Genomic DNA, 16097 nt, shown 5'->3' on the forward strand with positions numbered 1-16097 from the left:
CTGAGTAACTGCACAAGCAGAGCTGTAGAACTGTGCCATCCCTCTAGTAGCACAGGATTCTATAGTATGTTGTGTTTGTCAAGTATGTTGAAAAGCAGAAGGGTTGGCGTGTTTACTTATTCCAGGTGAGGACAGTTTAGAGGTATCCACTGGCTGGAGCAGCAGCGTCCCAGTAGCGCAGAGAGGTTGTTTCTTAACCACCTCCTTAAAGTGTGGCCTTGACAGTCTGTCTCACCTCGAAGCAAAGCATCCGGACTCGTGATGGCTGGATCCCGAGATCACCCGTGCCAACCTGAAACATTCAAAACTGCCGCTTAGATCCCGAGCTAGAAACTGCTATAGCGCCGTCGCTACCTGTTACCTGCGAGTGTGGGTAGTGCTCACTGCTCCGATCTCTATGATCGGCTCGGACTGTGAGCGTGACGCTGGCCCGAGGCGAGGCGTGGCCGCTGCGCTCCCCTCCCCGGCCCGAGGCCGCGGGCCCCAGCGCCGGCCGGCAGCCGTCGCGCGGGCCGCGCCGCGCGCGAGCGGGAAGCAGCGCCCGCGCGCTGGCCCCGGCGCGGGGCACTGTGGGGCGGAGGAAGGCGGGGGAGGCTGTGCGGGCGCGGTGCACGCCGGGACGGCGGCGGGCGGCGCTTGGAGGCCCAGCGCGGGGCAGGCGTTCGCTCGGTGTCTTGGGGCGGCGGCGGCGACCGTTCGGCGCGGGCCGGCTCTGGAGGCTCCTGCCCGACGGGGATGGCGGACGCGGCGGCTTCCCCTGTGGGGAAGCGGCTCCTGTTGCTGCTGGCGGCGGGGCCGGGCGAGGGCGAGGCGGCGGGGCCGGAGCCGGGGCCTGCGCTGCCCTCGCGGGCCTGGCGGAGCGGCACGGTGCGGGCCATGAGCGGAGCTGTGCCCCAGGACCTGGCGGTGAGGCGCGGGGCAGCGGGCGGGGGCCGGGCCGGGCCGGGCCGCCCGCGAGGGCTGGGCCGGACAGCGCTGCTGCCGCGGGCGAGGCGGCGGGGCCGGGGCCGCGGCCGCGGGGCGCCGCCTCCCCTGGGCGGGCCGCGGCCTCCGCGGGGCCTGCCCGGCGCTGCCGGGGCGCGCTCCGGGCGGGGAGCGGCGGCGCGGGGCCGGGGCGCGCGCTGGGTGCTTTTTCTGTGTGTGGGGGGGAAGGGGTTCATTGTTGTTTGCTACCATAAACGGTGCAGAAAGCGCCTTGGCCCTCGCTGAGGCAGAGACCTGAACCTGCGTTAGCCGTTTTGCTCTGTCCTAGATTTTGTTTTCGGCAATGGCAGCTTGAACGTTGTGTAATGTATTTGCACGCTCTTTTGGTTTTGTTTGGCTGACTTCTGATAGAGCTCAGTGAGAGTTCTGGGTGGAGGCCTTCAGAAGGGCTCTTAAGAGACACCTCTGCTATATCTCTTTGCACATGTCTGTTTTTCAAGTATTCATAGTGAAAGCATGCCCTGAGGGTTTTTGAGAATCTTGGCTGTTAAACTGAAGTATTGACCAATAGTTCTTTATGATTTACTTCTAGATTTTTGTTGTTGTTGTTGTCACTACAGTAAGGTTTTCAGGGTATTGGTAGAGCTCTTGCTCTAAGAAGTTTACTGTCAAGTGTTCTTATTGTGGTGCTACTTTCTTTAGTCTTATTTTAAATCAAGAGTGGGTGTTTTGGTTGGTTGGTTGGGTTTTTTTAGGTGCTTTAATTTCCACAAGGATGAATTCAAGGAAGCCCTTGGCTTTTTAGAAGGAGGACAGGCTAGACCTGGACAATTAAAGCTGCCAATAGGAAGTAGTATGCTGGTCTTAGCTGTGCAAACCCTGGTGGCCTGGCACCTCTTATCTGTGTTTGGGGAATGGTGATGCGCTTTAGCTATTCCATTGTTAAGAGGGAGAACAAAACATACAAAAGGGGAATCTACAAACGGAAATTGGGAGATGTGTCTGAGGCTTTATTTGAAGGATGAAAGTTTATTTAAGCTAAGAACTGATCTGGAGAACTACTTCTCTAGCAGACTGTATTAGATGTGTGTGTTGGTATCCTCACATTATGGTATATTCTCCTAAATACAAGTATGTTGAAATGAATTTTTGGTATGCCTAATTTTATTACTCTTGCCAGAAGAACTGGTGGAGTGTTGCCTTTACCTGTGGTTTTTGTCTAACAAAAGGTAGTAATTTGTTTCCTTGTTAGTTGTTGCTGTCCAGGTGTTTGACAGCTGTGAGATATTACCCTAACAAAGCAAAAATTACCTTTTGTACTTGATGGTATGGGAAACATGTATTTTGAGAATTTCTAACTTTAGTTAGAAGCACTGCAGTTCTTATCTCAATTCTTTTCATCTAATAATCTTCTACTTAGCACAGTCTGTGTTGCAGCTGTCTCTTAACACTATGTAATCCCTGTACAGGGATTCTTGAATGTGAACGGCGGGAGGAGGGGGGCAAAGAAAAAAGAATGGGGGAGGGAAAGAAACCTTCAATGCAGAATTTCCCGAGTTCTGTAATGGGGAGTATGTAGTGTTGTCATGCAACCTTCCATGCACCATGAACACTGATTTGACAATGGTAATGATGTATTATCAGAAAAATTCATTTTCTTTTCAAATTTGTTCAGCCAGAAGGGAAGACTTGGTTATCAGGAAGTCAGCAACAGTTTAGGAATTACTGATCTAAGATAAAGTAATAATGTGGGCTGTGTCTAAAGAAGACTAGAAATAGTTTATTCTACTCTTCTAGTTACTTAAGTCTATGCTTTCTCATGTTCTGTAGAGATGATTTCACTATGTACACCATGGCCTTATTGATGTTAGACTTTTAGCAACGCAAAACTAACTGGGAATATACACCTTTCCAAGGGAGAGCACTGACGGACAGATAAGATACAGAACTTAACACACTTTAAAAAGCAGCTAAAACAGTCTCTGGTTTTTTTATTGCAATTCTAGGTAAGTAGCCATTACTTTTTCTGCTGGGGTAGAGCATTTCAGAGCAGGATTTTCTTTTCTCAGTGTAAATTTGATTATAGAAATCAGCCCTCAAGTATTCTCACTTTGAGAAAACATGGGATAAGCTAATTACGGTTAGTCTACAAAAATAAGATGATCAGCCCTATTTGTTCCATCTTCAGAGCCCCTGGAAGTCCAGAGGAAAATTTGTCCTGCTATTAGAAAACAGTCTCTTCCAAACAGAAACAGATCCTATTCCTTCTCTCATGTGACTATTAGGACAGAATTATAAAAGACCCATAAAAGTTTAAAGCTCATAATTTCATAGTATTATGAAAAGATGTGTTATGCAATAATGGCAAAATAGTTCAACATGAGATATGCATGACAGTACTGCTTTTGCTTATGTCCAAATCAAGTATGTGAGATGAATATTTTAATGAGTAGACAGGCTGTACAGATACCTTGTGCCCCAGACCTCCTAAATCCACTGTAAGTTTTGAACAGGATTATTTTAGCACTGGAACAGGTTGCCCAGAGAGGTTGTGGAGTCTCCGTTTCTGGAGATATTCAAAGCCCGCCTGGATGCAACCCTTTCTAACATGCTCTAGATGACCTTTCTTGAGCAGAGGGGTTGGACTAGATGATCTCCAGAGGTCCCTTCCAACCTTACTGATTCTGTGGGGTTTTTTTTTTTTTTGAATAACCAAAACATATTTATTGCAGCAGATAGATTTTTTTTTCTCACCCTTGTAGATTGTAAGTCATGTTTCTCGTAAGGTTTTTTTTTTTTTAATCTGAGTTTTATGAACTTCATGCAGTGCTCTGCACCTAGAATTCAATGTACTTCAGATAAAGTTTTGGTTGTACATGGTATATAAACCATACTTTAGATTACTACATGTTTTCACTGAAGCTGTATCTTTTTCTTCAGTAAAGTTGATTCTTAGCATTTACTTGAATTATGGATTAAGCTCAATTCTAATTGCAAACTTACTTTACAAACACCAGAACTGTTTCAAGTTAAACCATAGATATCAGGGTATTTCAACTAAGTTCTCAAACTAAATTGCACTGGAAAACCCTATCATGCCCTCTGAAGAATGTATGTATATGGATGAATGATGCTGAAATTGTCTAGGGCTGCATGTGCTCTCAAGTGGCTTTGAGATGCTACTTGAAGATCATTTCAACAATGGAGAAGAATGTGGGAGGATGTGCGTGTGCTATCTGTATGAGGTAGGATGTCTGCAAATTCTCATGAGTTGTGAGTATGTGCCTGCTGTGGAATTTCAGTGCTCTCTGATTGGGACTTAGTGGGGAGGGAGGCTGCAGAGGCTTTTCAACTGCAATAGATGTTGAAAAAGAAGTTTGCAAATACAGAGCTGAAACTGAGGCTTGCAAAGAGCTAGGACTGTATGCATCTGGGTTATCCAGATTGCTTCCTTTGCCACTACTTCCACCTTCTTCCTTCTGACCTTCGGAGATGATTCTACTCCAGGATCATTCTTCCTGTCAGCGAGATACTTGCTTAGGCTTGCATCTTGGGAGGGAATATGAGGGGAATGGAATGCAGAAAATGGTTCAGTCTCTCTGCCTTTAAAAGCAACAACTCCTGTTGTTGCTGTTGAAGGCCAAATGTTAGGCTAGGTGGATATGGTCAGGTCCATAGGGCATTTCTTTAAGATTTGTTATTATAAAGTAAATGTTTTAGAACAAACAGGATGTTGAGCACTTTTTTTTTTTTGTAATAAATTTTTACTTGCTTTGCAGATAAAATACAGCTCTTTGAAGGATAGTTGACCGCAAAGCAACAAATGTACATGTGCTCCACTTATTTTATGATGCTTTTTTTTTGTGGTGACTTAAGTACAAAAAAAATTGCTTGTTGTGTCATGTTTTTTCTGATGGCCTTTTTGTCTTCCTATGTGTGAAAAATACCAACATTGAAAGATTTCCATTCTTCTGATGAGCAGTGTGTTTTGCAGCTCCATTCATTACTCTTCTCATGGCTTAAAAAGGACAGGAGGGATCTTGTAACTACTAATATATATATTGTAATGCAAGGAGCAGGAATCATGCAAATGAATGCTTCTGTTGTAGCTTATATATGTTTACATGATTAAAAAAAAAAAAAAAAACTTTGACTGCTTTGGCAATGTAGCTGCAACAGAGGAAACCTGACACGGATCTCAGAAGGCTTATTGGTAGATCTGAAGTGGCTAGCACATTATAGACAAGGAATGGTATGGAGACCAAGCTAACCAGCCTTCTCAGTCCAGTGTCATCTCTGGTGCAAGATGTGCGCCTGTTTCCAGTTCACCGAGCAGCGAGGGGCAGGGCAGGTGGCACTTAGCCTGCTAACTGCTGCTGCAACTGCCAGTCTAGCAGTGACATTGCTGGAGCTGGCGATGGGACTGGGTTATGAAGGGTTTTGCCCATCCACAACATGGGTCATGGAGGAGTAACAAAGTTTGTGTGGCAGTGTACAGTCGATGCTTGTTAGCCTGTGCACAGCTGATTAAATGCTTTGCAGAGTCATCCTTACACAACGCTGATTGTGTCCATTGGGGTGCTTTCTTATCCTGCTCTCTTTCGTGTTTCTATTAATCAAGGCATTCCAGGTTCCTGTTACCTAAGGAAAAGTTGTTTTTGTTTCTGTTCTTTTTTTTTTCTGTTTTGATTTTGCTCTGTTTTCACATGAGTTTACTTGTTCAATTTCTTCACACCTGGTAGCAATTACTGCATGTGGGCAGGAGTTTCAGTTTAACTGCTTTGTTCCTGGGGATTATGGAAATGTCCACTTTCAGTGCTCACTATACCTCCTTGGCATATATGCAGTACTTCAGGAAGTGTCAGACTTCTCATTGTGAGCTGTGCTGATCTGTATATGTGCCACAATTTTCATACATTTTAGACCTATTGGACTCGCACAAAATGAATGTGTTTGGGGACGTCCAGGTAGAAATATAGAAGCCCTATATTGAGAAGACAAATTTCAGACAGACACATAGTTGACATTGAGAAATGCTGCCTTTAATACAGGAAACTGAATGTTTTAGCTTTACAGCAATGAAAGAGAGCTGTATGGAATGAGATCAAAGGTCTACTCAGTGTGCCTCCTTCACCCCCCCTCCTCCTCTCATCCTGTCTTGCACTGATCATAAGTGGATGTCCACACACTCCTGTGAAAGGAATAAAAATTCTTAAGCCTTTCATCATTATTAGGCTGCAAGATGTAAGTTTTCTGTAATAGAGCTTAGGTGGAAAAATCCACCTAATGTGACTGCTGTATATTTGCATCAGTGAAGGGCCACAAAGTAACTTCTTGATCATGTGATAGTGGATGCTCTCTAGAGCTAGATGACTTGTAAATACTCGATTGACCTTGGAAGTCAGTCTGTTCCTCCTCCTACTTGCTCTAAGTTGCATCAGAATCAAAGTTTCCCATCCAGATTCCCTAGTTCAGACTTGGTGACCCACATTTGACTTTGGAGGGCTGCTGCTCAAATAGACTTACTGCTAAAAATACGTAGTTGGAGACCTCATAATATAGTGGAATAATCTTTAATAATGATTGTACCTGTAAGTTTTGTAGTGATATAAACAATATGGTGAATCATAGGGTTATCACATGTTAGGTTAATGTAGGGTATTCAGATCCAATTCTTGCAAGTGAATGCTTGTCTGTCACTATTAACTGCTGGCAAAGTGTGTCTGCAGGAAGCTTCTTCAGTATTGCAGAACAAAGTTTCCCTTTGAGGAAGTTAAATGTTTCAGTTACAGGTAGAGGAGATTTAGAGGTTTCACCAAAATTGTTTTGGCTGTTCTGAAAATTGCTTGTAGTGTTGAAGTGTAATGCCAGCAATAAGGGAAAAAGGCTAGAAAAATAAAATATACTTTGGCAAAACCTTAGATTTTTTTCCCATCATTATGAAAACATAGCATATTTTTCCTTTGGCAGTTTATCATCTTGGGTGGACAGTGCTGACTTGTGTACTAGGTTTGCTTTTTACCAAATAAAATGCCATAAGCTGGCAAAGTAGAAACCTTATTTCTACTTTTCCTGTTTTATAGCCTGTTTGATAAATACTTATCACCACTTTGTTTAGCTGATTTTTAATTATGGCCACAGAAAGCAACAGACTCAGTAAGGGCTGTATAAATAGAGTAAAATTTAGCAAGCAGAATACAAAAATATGTGCTTGTAATTTAGATGTCTGTCTTACCACATTTGTTGATGTATTTTTAAGGCAGTTGCATGTGTCACACTTCAAATAAAAACAAAAGACAAAATCATTCATTTGTAATGGCAATAGTTCAGCGCTGTAATTAATGAGAAGCTTTCTGAGCTACAGACTAGGATCTTGGACTTATTTCACCATTCAGGTGGCAGCAGAAAGTCAGGTTTCTGTAATGGCTGTACTAAGATTTTTTTTTTCTCTCAGTTTTCAATTGAGTTTTTTTTTTTTTTTTTGTTTGTTTGTTTTTTTTTGTTTAGACTTCTGGCAAGGAGGGCAGTACAGTGCCTGCTCTAGGAATTCCTATGGAATACTGGTACTTGCATGCTTTTTCCCTTAGATTTTTAAGGTAGAAGACTGATAATTTGGTACTAGGTGAAAACGTGAACTTCTTTATATGGAATAACTTCTACTTTAAAAGCAAGCAGTTATGGCTGAAAGTTGGGGCAGAGTTTTTTTTTTTTATTATTATTATTATTTTTTATTTTTTTTTCCTGAGTTACTGCTCTCCTGCATTTATCTCTGCTTAGATAACAGTCTGTTTCCTAAATGTTTTGAATAAAGTAGTTGGCCAGTGTTTTAACCAAACAACAGCTTCAAGAAATTTGTTTTGTATTTTTACTACTTAAGGTACAAGATCTTCATTTTTTTCTGTAGAAAAACTAATTATATTCTGCATGTGGTATGTGTATACATGTCCCTTTGGAGTGTTATGAGCACTCAGTACCTGTTTTATTTTGTCTGATCTTCTTCCTTGCTTCAGTGAATTCCTTGATTATTAATTAGACCTTTTTTTTTTTTCCCAAGGTCTATATCACAATCATTCACATTTCTAGAGTTTGATTGCTTCGTGCTGCTACTAGGTACTTGAATTTTTTACAGACCTTATGTGTCTTTAACCTACTTCCAAGTTGATAGTTTCAAAAATACCTCTGTATAACAATGTTGTGGGAGTTTTGTTTTCTGGTTTTTGGTAACAATCGTGTCATGTTCTTGTAGAAGTACTTGAAGAAATTTCTTTCCAAGAAGACTTAGCCAGTGTTTATCTTGCTTGATATTGTTTCATTTATTGTTGAATAGCTTTTTAACATAGTCATAAAATACATTTGCTAATACATTAAATTCTCTTGATAGTATTCCAAAGTACTCTCTAAGTAGTCCTAATGCTTCCAGTTCCAACTGTTTATTAAGAAATCAAAGCAAAACTCAGTTCTATCTCTGCATAGTTATTGTCTTGGGGTCACTGTGCATGTGACTTCAGTCTCTTGCATAATTTATTTTATGCTTTTGCTGTCAAGCTGTCAACCTCTGCATCTAATCGATTGTGCTACCACTTTCTAATTAGATGCTCTACTTAAGGCATTTAACTTTTAAAAGAAAAATACCGAATCTGCCACAGATTGTTTTATTTTGAAATTATTCTTACTGCAAATTTATGTGTAGTTGAAAGAATTCTTGCTACTTCCCTCTTGCTGTCATTAATCAACTAGTCATGCTTTTCTGAGGTAGTGCCACTTGGTGGTAACTGCCTCATTTTCAGTACTCACTGCTAAGAGCCCTTTTCTAGCATCTTGCCAACACTGGATTATGATACTTTGCAAAACACAAGGAAAGGTGTGGGGAGGTTCCTTATATAAATCATTTTTTCTTTCTTTGACATTTCTAGATGTTTGACAGACCTTTGGCCATCTTTGTGAATTTTCTCTGAAAAACGATGCTTTTGTTGATGTCTGTCTTGTTCATTTTGACTTTCATTGCTGTATGTAGAGACGCTTACTTGCTTAATTTACTAAGTTGCTTAGTATACTAAGTGAGATTGAGGTGCATGATTCTGGAGAAAGACTGACAGTTTCTTAGAAATTTTCCTAAAGAACACAATCAATTTCTGCTTCAGAAGAATGGTGTTTATCTCTCTTTCTATCACCCCCTTTCTCTTTCTCTCTCTTCTTTCCTTCTCTCTCTTCTCTCTCTTCTTTCCTTCTCTCTCTTCTCTCTTTTTTTTCCTTCTCTCTCTTCTCTCTTTTTTCCTTTTTGGATTATTGAGACCATGGCAAGACCAAAACTGAGACCAAAACTTTTTCTTTGAAGTTGGGGTTCTTTTTGTTATAATCCTGTGGATTAGCATATAATAACCTAAAACAAATATTTGGAAGTTTTTTATTAAATGTTCTGCAATTTAAACCCTCAAATTCAGTGGAAATGATTTTATTACTACTATATCCCTAGTGTTTTTTCAAGGATGAGGCCAAATTTGGAAAACAGAGGGAAAGAGTGAGGCAATCCAGAAATAGTAACTGAAATAGCAGATTTTGCAGCGGTTGTGACTTTTTAAAGAACTTTTAACAGCTCTTCGGGCTCTTCTGTGGCCTGCATAAGGTACTGTTGGACTTGAGGCCAGAAATGTGTCTAAATAAATTTGCTGCTTCTTTTGCCAACTTTTATCAATGCCATTATTAAATAAATTGTGATAGTAATCTTATTGCTCCAATATTTGCCAATTTAAAACCAATTGTTTTCGTCTTCCTTTTAACCACTACCCTTAGATCTCTTCTGTAGGCCAGCCAGCCTTCCTCAGTTCCAATGTAGTGCCATGTAAGCAGTCATTCAATGTTTTGGATGCTCAACTTCAGACTAGATGCATCAGAACAGTGTCTACCATATCATATGCCAGCTATTTTTATTAAAACCATTCTTTCACTTCTATCTTTCCATTTATTGCTGTTCTTTTGTCCTTTTCCCCTTGCCCTCACCACAAAGGTGAGGCATTTACGTTTGGCAAAGCACTGATACCATTTTAGTAGACCTGTGATTATCTGTGTCTCGCTTCCTTTTTTCTTTTCTTTCTTTTTTTTTTTTTTTTTATAATATCCAAACTGTATTTGCCATTTGCTAATCATACAGCTATCAATATTAGTTTGTTTAAAAAAATGTTATTAAACCTGCAGTTTAAAGTGTTTTTCTTTCAAAATTCTGATCTGGAGATTCTCATCCTCTTCTAGCTGGTAACTGGGTTATGGCATATTTGGGATTAGGAGTAGTCTGTTTGGAGTTCTAGTTGATTAGTTTTGTAAAAGAGAAGATACCATTCACCTCGATAGTCCAGATAGCTGTGGAAAGAACAGTGATCAAAAAAGATTGTGTGTTGCTGTGGTTTGGCTGAAGTCAGTTTTATGATGCTTTGGTTAGGGTGCAAGTAGGCATCAGGTAAAGATGTATTTTAGAAGAAATAGCAACTGAAAGTAAAGTATTTGACAGAAATATTTATGTTGTTCCAAAACAGATTTATTCTGTGGGCCACACGTCCTCCAACAGCTCACATATTTGAAGTTACTAATAGCAGAGAAAATTCAGAGCTGTTAATTGTAGCATAAATTATTAAAGAAAGGAGGTGCGACTTTTTAAGGATAGCCCTGGGGAATGGTAAGTGAGCTTCTAGTGTTCAAAATGGACAAATGCTGCTTCAAAAGGTAATCTGTTTCTGGCTGTGACTCAAGGAGATTTCTTATTGCAGGAAGTTCTTATAGGAATGCAAAAATATTCTGAAAAAAAGTTTTTAAAAAGTGAAACATAGCAATTAACATTTGGGTTGACACTTGTTACCAAGGACTTGACACTGTCTTTTCTGGTTTGACATGAACCAAAACTGTCCAAATCAGTTCATGTCTGGAAGGGTCTTCAATTGCTTGACAGCTGTCATGAATTTTACTGGTAGTGTGTGCTACAGCATATGAGAGAGAATAGTTTGTTCCTGTTCATAATGTGTAAGAAAACTTACCAGTGAGGACTTCAGAGCAAGAGTTCAGTTTGATGTTAAGTCACTATAGTAGCCCTTAGTACAAAAGTATAGTGCAAAAGACGTAATCACCCTTTCTGTCTCTCGTGCATGATGCTTCAATGGACTCATAGTGAACTTGCTTAGGTAACAAAATTGGCAGAAAGCTAACCATTCTTTGTATATGCTTAGTGTCTTGCCACTTTAGTTGCTTAAACTTGTATACCATGGGTCAGCTGAGTTGCTGGATCAAGGGGAAGCAATGGGAATGTGTAGTGGTAGTGTTGAGAGAATGTACTGGGTGCTCTTAATAACAGCAGGCTGCTAGTGAGAGAAGCTGCTTCATCTAAGCTGATTTAAGACATGTTTTTTAATCATAAAAATTTCCAGAATAACCAACTACATAAGTTAACCGCCAAGAACCTCTGGTGTTTTCTCAAAATGCTGTTTTGGGAAGCAACATCTTTAAGATATTTTGCATGCAGAATTATAAATGCATGTGTTTATAACTTACTGCGCATAAGAATAATGCATTAAGCTACTAGAAGACTTTTTAAACTTTGCATTTTGGTCAACTTCTTTGCTTTGACTAATGATCCAATTTGCATGGTAGCTAAATCTCACATGGGGAGGTGGCAGAGTATTGTCCACCCTTCCACTTTACCTTTTGCATTTAGGTTGTGTTAGGTGGAATCCTTGGAGTCTAGTACTAATATAGATCTAATGCTTGCACTTTGCCTTGTGATATAAACAAAGCAGTATGTCTTGCTAGAGTAGCATCTCAATATAAGAGTCAGGTAACATGACTAGATCATCTTAAACTCAAACTTGTAGGGCAATGAATGTTGTGGACCGCCTGCATCACAGATATTGCCTTAGGCACAGCGTCGCATAACTATGACTATTTTGCTGTAAGTGGTTAAGGTACAAGCTAATAAACCACCATGGTTACTTGCAGAGATGGAGCAGCTCTAGGTAGCTCCATATTAACTTATGCTCAGTCCAGTGTCTGCAAATGGAAAATGATGAATCTGTGGACCTGGGAGAAAGAACCAGTGATAGTTTTCTCCATAGTGTTTTGCTGAGCAGTCTAGGAAAGTTTCAGTTTTCACTCAGGACTGCATTAAGGTGTAGAGCCTCTTGGAGTCTGATGCTATTTCAAAACTATTTGAATTCTTTGGAAACACTAGAAATCATGGTACAGGGCTGTGAACGTTACTTGTTCCTGATACAGCAGAAATGCGGCAGTTGCAGTGTGCTCTAAAATGCCTCTGAGGCAAAGTCGATTCAGAATAGGTTGGGGCCTTTCTTAAGACTAGGTATCTTCCCTTGTATGTTGTGAGTTTTGGGTAGTTTCGAGCATTGATTTTTGAGCTGTAAATGATTCATGTTACTTCCCAGTCTATATGAGTAGCTACTGTTAGGGTGAGTAGTGATGCTCAAGCTGGAAAGGCCTTCATAGTGAATGACATACTTTTGCTGTAATGTGGTGTTTTATTTAAAAACTTACTAAACCAGCTGCTGCCAGGGATTGTCTACTAGATTTTTTCCAAGACTTTAACTGCAGCTTTCTTTCCCCCCCACTTGTTCCTGATTTCACTTGATATTTCTGTCATTTCTTAAATCTTGAAATGTTTCTTTTCCCCCCTTTTTATATAATAGCCAAAAACTGGAAAGGAAAACTGTATTGTCCTAATAGTGTCAAATGAACAGGATAAACTCATTTTTTTCAGATGTAATGTTTGTGGGTCCTCTAAGATATAAATTGTACTGCAGAGTATGCCGTATATTACTGTGATATCAGAGCACTGTGTATGATCATAGTGTTAGCATAGAGAGATTTTAAGTTCATTGAGATTTAAATTCTGTTTTGATTCAATAGTATGAAATGGGCTATAGAATTTTACAACTGACTATTTCTATATTGAGCCCCACAACTTTTTTGCCTAAAGAATATTCCAGAAGTGGAATATTCATTCTCTTTTCGGCAACCCTTTCATGAAGAGTGTGTTATCATTTCCTCTTTTGGTTTTCTTGAGAAATAACCTAATTTGACTAGTCTCTTCAGAGCTCACATTCTCTAGACCTTGGTCATTCCTGTTTGCTCTGTACAGCTCCTGCTAGTTCTGCACCAAACTGGTCTTAAGTATCTTAGCAGAGCATCTATTGAGGCTGAGTAGAGAGAATGGTCACTTTGCGTGTCTTGCACATCATACTTCTCTTCATATATGTGGTACGTGACTGTCTTTTGTTGAAACAACATGACATAGTTGAACATACATCTCTTCATGATCCTCTGTAATCGCCTGTCTTTTTCTGTAAAACTGATACCTGTCTTGTTACTGGTAATTTCTGCCTCTGTTTGGCACCCTGTGCTTGTTCTCACAACTGCATTGTGTTCTTTCAGGCAGAAAGAGATCATTTTGAATTCCATCTCAAATGTGTTTGCAGACCTACCCAGCCTAAGATCTTTTTGCCAAACTTTGCAATCCTAGCATCAGTCACAATGTTCAAATGATTGTTGTTCAACAATTCATTTTTGGAGCTAGAACAGATTCCTATGGAAACCACTCAGATAAAGGCTTCCATTTCATCACAGAACAGCTGATTTTGTGCCCAGCATGTAGGCTATCTATTTCCTAGTTTGAGAAGTTATATGAAAGTATCTCAAAATCTAAATCAAGATGTGACATCTTTTTTTTTTTTTTTTCCTTCTGTCTACTCGGAAGACCTGGTAGTCATTCTTCAAACAGAGACTGATGAACCCGTTAAGTATCTAATCTTTTCTACCCATGAATATTCTTAAGAATAGTAATTGATTTGCCTGTGAGTATATGGAAAAAAATTGCTCTTTGTCACTATAGGTTATGAAGGCTTTATTTACTTACTTATTTGAAAGCATCAGTAGTAAAACTGTAGTCAGGGATTTAATATGGAGTTCACTGAAATAATATTAGTGAGGGATAATTACCGTTTGTTTTGTATGCAACAAAGATACAAGCTATATTTTGCCAAAAAAAAGCTGTTCATTAATTTTTTTTTTCTTTTTTGGAAAGAATTGCTCATGCACTTTGAACTTTAGATGCACTGCTTTTTGGCATGCAGTGGTTTGTTCTGGATATATGTCCAGCATCTTATACTGGAGAAAATAGGCTACTCATTTCTGACTGGCAGTGCTAAAATGCGTCCTCTGAAGCTGTCAGCTTACCAAAAAAAAGTCAGGTAGGATTGCATTGTCATTGCCATTGTTTACTTCAGAGATTTTTTAATAGGTTGCTAGCTTTATCACTGGTGGTGTATTTTCAGGTCATTAATGCATCAAAACTAAGTAATACTGGACTAAATTCCAATTCCTGTTGAGACTTACATAAAATGTTCCCCCTCAATGTTTGAGGTCAGTTATGTTAACAGGTTTTAATGTGTTTAACCCATATTCTGTATTGTATGTGTACAGTACTGTGTAACACTAATATTTCACAGAAGTGAAAATATGTATAAAGTTTTATTAATCAACAGAATAATAAGTTTATCAAATCAGATTTGAGATAGACCTGTCAATTTTATAGTTCTATTTTCATTCTCGTGCTATGTTTTCTATTATTTTGGCCAGAACTGTTGTCAATCTAACAAGTTTAATTTCTTGCCCTTTTCTGAAATTGACTACTTAGCTTTCTTTCAAGCTTTTGAAAGGGTTTTTTAATAATACTGAAATACTTGAAGGCCAAGTATCTTCTCAAGCTGTTTCAAAAAGAGTGACTTGTTACCTGGACCCTATTGATTCATAAATGTGTTCATCTCTATTAGAAATTGCTTAATATTGTTGTAGATCACTGAGCATGCGTTGAAGTGCTGACTCACATGATACTGATGCTAATCTTCAATTGCAAAGCAGAAATATTTATGGAAACTATTTGTGATAATTTATTAACAGCTCACTGCTCCCTTTAGGTAATGGTCCTAGTAGTGTTAGGATTTGTCTTGTTTCTGGTATATTTAAATACTTCTACTAACATTGATCCTGCCAAAGGCTTTTTTCCTTTGCTATCAGTATGCATTACAAACTTAGGAAAGTACCAAAGATTTAAAAAAAACAACAACAAAAAGATGTATATTTTTTAATTTTGTTTAGCATCTTCACTTTACCTCTTAATTAGTATCAGCCTTTAAGTACTTTAAGTGCAGTATAGTTGTTCCCTTTAATAATTGTGTTTTCTGGGCTATATGTGGGGGCTTGGGATGCAGGAGAAGGATTCATATAAATTGTTTCAGATGAAGATTTTTTTTTTTCTCCTTAGTTTTGTTTATAATTTTCCTAACTTTAGCAACTGACCATTCTGAAGTGCCTATCCTATTTGTATCTCAGATAGCAACTTTTCCTATTTGCTTCTAAGAAATAGAGTAGAGGTATGATTATCGGTTTGGAAGCTAACGCTTGTCTAGGTATAAATGTGTTATCCATCTTTTTCTACCATAATAGACTCCAAAATAATACTGTGGTTGCATTACATGTAAGAAAACTACTGTAGTTTGAATTTTTTAATATAATGATACCGCTAGCTGCATGAGACCATGGGTGCGGCTCCCAATTTGAAATCTCAGCATCTGCCTTCCCTTTTCTCCTCTCTCATATGTTGATAATATAGTTCTTTCTACTTGTTAATGAGTAAGTGGTCATGGACCAACTTGTTACCTAGTTTTATTTGGTAATCTGCAACAGATTCCTATCAGTGCCTCCTTTCTGGGCATAAGTACTATTATTCCAATTTACAGATGGGGAAACTCAGCCAGTGAGACTAAATGGCTTGACCAAGGTCATGCAGGAAGCCTCTGATGGAGCAGGGAATTGATCCTGGGTCTCTGGCTACTCTCTAGCAACTGATGGACCATCCTTCCTTTCAAAACTAGGTAAAATTTAAGACCATTTTAAGGGATTATTATTAAACTTGAATTTTTTGCCATCTTCTGCTTTTTTAATATATAAAATCCTAAAATGTGAAGATTTTCTTATGTTTTTCCTTAGATGGCATCTACATTAGATCTTTGTGCAAATTCTAATGAAATAAGCTCTGGCAGTTTTTCTGTTACAAATCATGTTTGGAGCCTGCGTGTCACATGACAAAAAAGACAGGTATATCTGTCTTATCTACACTATGT

The 16097-nt window shown here is 39.4% G+C and overlaps 1 protein-coding gene across 2 annotated transcripts in view; it reads left to right on the forward strand.

Moving 5' to 3' along the window:
• The first annotated feature begins 661 nt into the window (after window positions 1–661).
• Window positions 662–16097, forward strand: part of KDM3B (lysine demethylase 3B) — a 55268-nt gene continuing 39832 nt past the window's right edge. The window contains exon 1 of one of the 2 annotated variants that reach the window (XM_062587432.1): window positions 662–906. In XM_062587432.1, coding sequence (XP_062443416.1) covers window positions 736–906 — 171 coding nt within the window. In that variant the 5' untranslated portion in view covers window positions 662–735. Of the gene's footprint in view, window positions 907–15776; window positions 15849–16097 lie in introns of those variants that run through there. The other variant, XM_062587433.1, reaches the window with a different exon arrangement.

The sequence above is a fragment of the Rhea pennata genome, chromosome 14 (assembly GCF_028389875.1).
Source record: "Rhea pennata isolate bPtePen1 chromosome 14, bPtePen1.pri, whole genome shotgun sequence".
Lineage (NCBI taxonomy): Eukaryota > Metazoa > Chordata > Aves > Rheiformes > Rheidae > Rhea > Rhea pennata.